Source organism: Gopherus flavomarginatus, chromosome 22 (assembly GCF_025201925.1).
Source record: "Gopherus flavomarginatus isolate rGopFla2 chromosome 22, rGopFla2.mat.asm, whole genome shotgun sequence".
NCBI classification, from domain to species: Eukaryota; Metazoa; Chordata; order Testudines; family Testudinidae; genus Gopherus; species Gopherus flavomarginatus.
Genome location: NC_066638.1, coordinates 7,341,273 through 7,347,272, shown reverse-complemented (window position 1 = coordinate 7,347,272; position 6,000 = coordinate 7,341,273). Strand labels below are relative to the sequence as shown.

The 6,000-nt window shown below is 48.0% G+C and overlaps 1 protein-coding gene across 2 annotated transcripts in view; it reads left to right on the top strand.

The window, feature by feature from the left end:
- Positions 1-210: 210 nt before the first annotated feature.
- FNDC5 (fibronectin type III domain containing 5) overlaps positions 211-6,000 on the top strand; it is a 38,055-nt gene continuing 32,265 nt past the window's right edge. For both annotated transcript variants that reach the window (XM_050932641.1, XM_050932640.1), the window contains exon 1: positions 211-486. In XM_050932641.1, coding sequence (XP_050788598.1) covers positions 390-486 — 97 coding nt within the window. In that variant the 5' untranslated portion in view covers positions 211-389. The remainder of the gene's footprint in view (positions 487-6,000) is intronic.

The following is a 6,000-nucleotide window of genomic DNA, read 5'->3' as shown; positions in this document are numbered from 1 at the left end:
TTTTTCCCATGAATGGAGCTGGCGGCCGGGACAAGTCCCCCCGCTGCAGCAGCGGCTCGCGGCGCGTAGCAGCCCCATGGAGCTCAGCCCCTCCGCTCTTCCCTCCCCGCAGCCCGGCCGCCGCCCCGCCGACCTGCCCCGGGAGCCGGAGGGCAGGAGCCGGCCCTGAGCGGCGGAGCAGCGAGGCAGCCCCCTCCCGCCCCGGGCGGAGCGATGGATCGTGGAGCCGCAGCGCCCGGGAACTGTCCGCGGTCCTGAGATGCCCGCGCCGGGTCCCTGTCTGCGGGAAGAGGCGCTGGGCTCCCGCTGCCCCCCCTGAAGCGGTGCGGCAGGGTCTGTCCCCCCTGCGCTGGAGCCCGGGGCCTGAGCCGTCGGCACAGGAATGCAGGATGCACCCGCTCTGGAGGATGGATCACTGCTTCATCTACATCAACGCAGCCTTGCTGTTTTATTTTAGCTATGCCAGCCTGTTCCTCGTGGAGGCAGGTAAGGAGCAGACAATACCTGGCGGGGAGCCTGGGTGGTTAGCAGGGCTCAGCGGATTCTCCACATTTTATCTGTGCATGCTGGAAATTGCAAAGCTTACCCCCCACCGCCTTTTGCAAAGCTCTCCCCCCACCGCCCTTTGCAAAGCTCTCCCCCCAAGCAGGTGTCATTTCGCGGCAGAGAGATGCTCGTAAACTTCCAGGTGCTCCCGGGTTCTCCTGAGTGTTAACGCATTGGAGAGACACTGTTCTGGTGTCGTGACTCAGTGTCCTGTAATGGGAGTTGGCTGGGGAGAGGTCTGGGTCACTGAAGTGTAACTTCACTGCTTTCCACACACAGCGCAGGCAATCTAGGAACTCCTGGCCTTCTCCTGCCTACCTGGACAGAGAAGGAGAGTCCTCCGGGGCGTGTGTGGGGGAAAGAGGGTTGGGGCTGGAGGGGAGGGGATGCTGGGTAGACTCACTAAAACGGTGATTTAGTAATAATATAGGAGAAAATGAAGCAGTGTCCAGAGTCTGCAGAGTGTCTGTGTATCCCGTGTGGGTGGGCAGGAGCTATGCCATGTGATCTACTCTGAGCACTAGAGATCAAGGACTATATCTGTGATAATGAGAAACAATTTTCATTTATCACTGACTCTGACTCCTCCCCCACCCCATCCAAGTAAGGGCTGAGGGCTAGTGATTTTAGAGGCCCGACTTGTGACACCGTAAAGGAGCCTGGTTTTTAGTCAAGTGCTGAGCCACCTGCCTTCTGAAGACCAGGGCCCTTTAAGGTGTCTCCAGTTGGGCACCCAAAGTCACTAGTCTCTTGAAAATGCAGGTCGGAGTAATAACCATATGGCATAAAGCAGTCATGAGAGAAGTGCATAAAGTCTGACCCATTCTTTGGACACTCACTACTGAGGACATTGCCGTGGCAGAGAGTGTTATCTCCCCTAAGAAAGGTGCCTTCTCCAATTAACAGCCTGAATCACAACAGAAAAGGTAAAACCAGGTCTATCTTCTTCATGTCATGCTCTGTTAACTGTAGCTCCTTCCCTTTTCCCTTCCCCTCTACACCTACCAGCCTATTCAAGGAGCCCTGAAGACACTTTGGGTCCTGGAAGCCGGATGGGCTTTAAGAGAATGAGAATAGCTCTTTTGGCTACTTGCTGCGGTACATTATGCCTTGACCACGTAATAACCAGGCCCCTTTTATCTGAAGTGCTTTTAGAGGCTGTTTTCTTTGGGACGTAGAGGAAGAAGCTTTCTGAAAGTTAGAGGTCACCACATCATTAGTTCTAATTTTTTTTAAAAGGGCTGATGTGTCCTCAGATACACTCCCCTTCTCTGCAGAGCTTTCCCTGTGTTTTCACCCCATAAACAGGCCTGTAGGTGTCATTTTACTCTGGACCCTCACACGTACTGCCCACACACCACACAGTTACATTTTAAAACAATCGTTACCAGTCCAGACACAATCAAAGGACTCTGTTTACTCCTACAAAGGACTGTCGCACTCACTCATTCCATTGCAGGTAATATGGCTTTGGCAAAACAGCTGCCTTGATTTACAAAATGCTGATTGCAAGAAGATCTTGCACTCCAGTATTCTGTACACATTTATCGGTGACACCCAGTTCCAGGAAGTGAAAATGCCTCTATCCAATCCAGACTGGTTAGTGGCTGTAGTTCTGAGAGTCCTTGTCCTATTTGTGCTGGGACAGAAGTGACCTCAAAAGTATGTCTTTGGTTTTGATGCAATTGTCCTTGGCCATTGTTCATGTTGCCAGAAGACATTGCAATCCTGAAGTTATCACTCTGCAAATCAGAGGCTGGGAGACAGGTGGGATTTATTAAAAATATTCCTAAAAGAATGAAACAATGGGGAAAATTCACACAGCACAATGAAGGCATTTAAAATTGAAATATCCTTCCCAGTTTCTTGTAAACTAGGACAATCTCCTCTCCTTCTTCCTATCCTTGAGCCAGCTGAGTCAGCCAACTGGGAATAAACAAGGGGTTTTGTCCTGTTATAATTTTTTTTGGCTTGTTTGTTTTAACTGTCTGTTGTTGTCATTGTTTTGTGTATTGTAAAGTGCCTAGGAGTTACTGGCAGAGGGGGTAGGTATACGAAGATAGCAGCATGATCTCGTGGGTAAAGCACAGACCTGGAAAGCAGGAGATCTGGGTTCTATTTCCAGCTTTCTGACCTTGAGCAAGTAACTTCACCTCTGTGACTTCTATTGATATGGCCCCATCCTCACAGTATCTGAGCCCTTCCCAGACATTATTGGGTTTGTTCTAACACCATCCTCATTTTGCAGAAAGGAAGCTGAGGCCACAAAGAGATTAAGAGATTTACCCAAGGTCACACAGAGATTCTGCGACAGCTAGGAATTGAACTTTGGTTTCCCAAGCCATAACCACAAGATCATCCTTCCTCCCCAGTCTTGGATTCTCCATCTGTAAAATGGAGATGATATTTCCTTGCCCCACAGGAGAGTCCTAAAGATAAACCTATTAGTGTCTGCAAAGTGCTTTGAGATCCTCAGATCAAAGGTATGAGAGAAAGTTAGAGTGTTAATATATTTATTAATGGATTAGGAGTTTACTCAGTCAAGTGAGCATATAGATTCTAACGCTCCTCAGAAAATACATCCCCTGTGAAATCCTATGTGTTCTTCAGCAAAAAGAAAGAGGTGGGTGTGGGTATGCATGCCTGTGTGAAAAAAGAGAGACTTTTATTACATTACAGGGATTTTGTTTCTCTGAATTAGTATAAATACCTCACTCCCTCACATGGGCAGGAACGGGTTGGCTCAATCCTTCATGGCAATGCCAGGCCCTGCCAATGGATGTAGACACAAAAACAATCTGTCCTTGGGGTCCAGTTTCACGCAGACAATTTAAAAACACTCTTTCTTGACAAAGGACTGGAGAATAGTATTGCAAACATCCCCTACTACTTTAGCAATCAAGGGTAGTGTGGCATGGTCTGGAGCAGGGGCCCTGTAATGCATGCATAGGTGTGTCTGTGTAGAGGATTCTTTGCATGTGGCATTCTGCAAATCAGATCTATTTTGTTGCATGATCAGAAAGCTACAGCAAGAGAAGAAATGCAGAGATGACTGGAAAAGAGGAACAGTATTGAAAAGGAAAGGTAGATGTGTAAAATAGTCTCTGAACTGTAATGCTGTTGGACAGCTGTCAGGTTCAGGCCAGTAGTTGCATTAGCAAAGCCCTTCAACTAATTTCTATAGCTGTCTGCACAGGGGGATCACTGAGAAAATATTTAAGTCATTTAGTGGGTCTGAAATATGCTTTAGCTTTATAAGAGCGCTCAACTTTGAGCCTGAATGGCCTGCTCTGCCTGGCCTGTTAGTCCCTGAGCTGCCATCGGCCCGTTCCTCATCACTCAGAGGTAATGAAAGAGGGAAGTGAGCTGTGCAGAACATGGAGTCACAGGGCTGCCATTATGGACTGCCGGAGCAGCCAGGGGATGCTATGCAAAGATGATAAAAGGCTTCAAAATAGGCCAAGGCCATTACAACTTCCCAGTGCAAACAGCTCTCCTGCCATCTGCTAGACACAGTGCATTTCAAGTCTGGTTTATCCCTAGGAGGAAGAGGAGAAAGATACAACACTTCCATGGGGCTACACAGAGCCACCCTGCAGTGTAACTAAGGGCCTGCTCCTACTGAAGTCAATAGCAAAACTTTCATTGACTTCAGTGGGAGCTGGACAGGGCCCCAAGTCCTGTAAATTCAGGGAGCCAGGCTCTCTCTGCCATCCACTTCCCCTGTCAAAGAACATCTGGCTGGATTCTGCACACTGTTCCTGCTTCAAGGCAGCTCAGTGTTTTCAACATCCCCAGACACCTATAGTGCCCTTCAGCTATTCCTAAAAGCTTTTAGTCTGCCCTCAGCTTCTCCCATGCATCCCCACTGACTACAAGGGGGCAGAAGAGATGCAACTGAGGGCAGGTGTGGATCTTGATAACCGGCCCCGATCCTGTGAGGTGCTGAGCACTCTGAACTCCCGCTGAAGCCAATGGGAGCCAAGGGCACGCAGCGCCTTGCAGGGTCTGGCCCATTGTCAGAACCTGAAGTGAGCAGTGAAAGGAGGAATGCTCTAGAAAGCAGTTGGCAGTCTGACACGTCAGATTACAGATAGCAAAGCGACCCACCTGAGTCTGCCCCCATCTCACTGCTGTCTTGGCGTTTCCTGGCCAGCTGATGGACTCCATAAGCACTCTATTGATTTCTACATTTGGCATGAATGAGATTTAATTGAAGTGCAGCGATTTCTAACCTCAGCCTCTAAGCAGGGAACATATTATTCGAAGCAACCAAGGTTTTCATATGTTCCAAGCACCACCTCTTTCTGAGAACATACATGTGACAAATGGGGATTCATTCCACAGACAGACAGGCTCCCGTCACACCCATATTAACCCCTCTTCCTCACTCTCTCTCACACACACGCACGATATCACTGCTTGCATAAGCATCCCTCAGTGGAGTTGCATCCACTTTGGTGCTGAATTTGACCCAGTACTTTTACTACTGGTTGTCAGGTAAAAACCTCCTATTTCATGAAGTACCCAGAAGCCAATTTAATGCCTGACACAAGAATAATTCAGTTAAAAGAATAAATTTACTGAGAACCAAAGCATGCAAATGTTATCTGCTTAGTGAAGCCCTGAGTGTCTGAGAGAAGAACAAACCTGTTTCAGATCTATATAGAAAAGATCCCTATCGTGCATCAGATACTGACATCAAGTAGCTGCAGAATAACCATTCATTACTCTGTGTAGGTACAAGGGGGGAGGGTCCCAGAGCTTGGGCTCCAGCTCAACCCCAAATTTCTGCACCGCAATTTTATAGCCCTGCAGTCCAAGTCCCATGAGCTCAAGTCAGCCCACATGGACCAGCCATGGGTGTTTAATTGCATTATAGACATACCCTGTGTGGTCTTGGGCTAATCATTTAACCTGCCCGTGTCTTTATTTCTCCATCTGTCAAACCACAGTCGTAAGTCTTTCCTGCTTCCCAGGCCTAGTTATTGTTCGTACAAGTGATTAGAAAGCGGACTGTGCCGTTTGCATAAGTGCTCCGTGTTGTTGGGATGGAACACTGAATTGTGACGTCATGAAAATATGCTGAAAAATGCCAGTTGGCTCCTTCTTAGCAAATCAAAGCTGAAAGAATAGAAGCGTAGAAGCTAGAGGCAGAGAAATCCTGCCCCAGTTCACAGCTTTGAGGATCAGGGCAGCAATGTTCCCTACAGCGCATCTTTTAGTGCCTTGTCCAGTTTAGCTGTAAATGTTAGTTGATTAGGTTAGATCACTTACAGTGATCTGGGAATTACTATTATCTCTTTGTTTGTTTGTTATTATTTGTATTGCAGTAGCACTCAGGAGCCCCAGTAATGGGCCAGGGCCCTGTTGTGCTAGTTGCTGGACAAACTCATCTGTATAAATACTGCAGGTGGTGTCAATTTTAGGGCAATTCTGCATTGCTTGCTCACT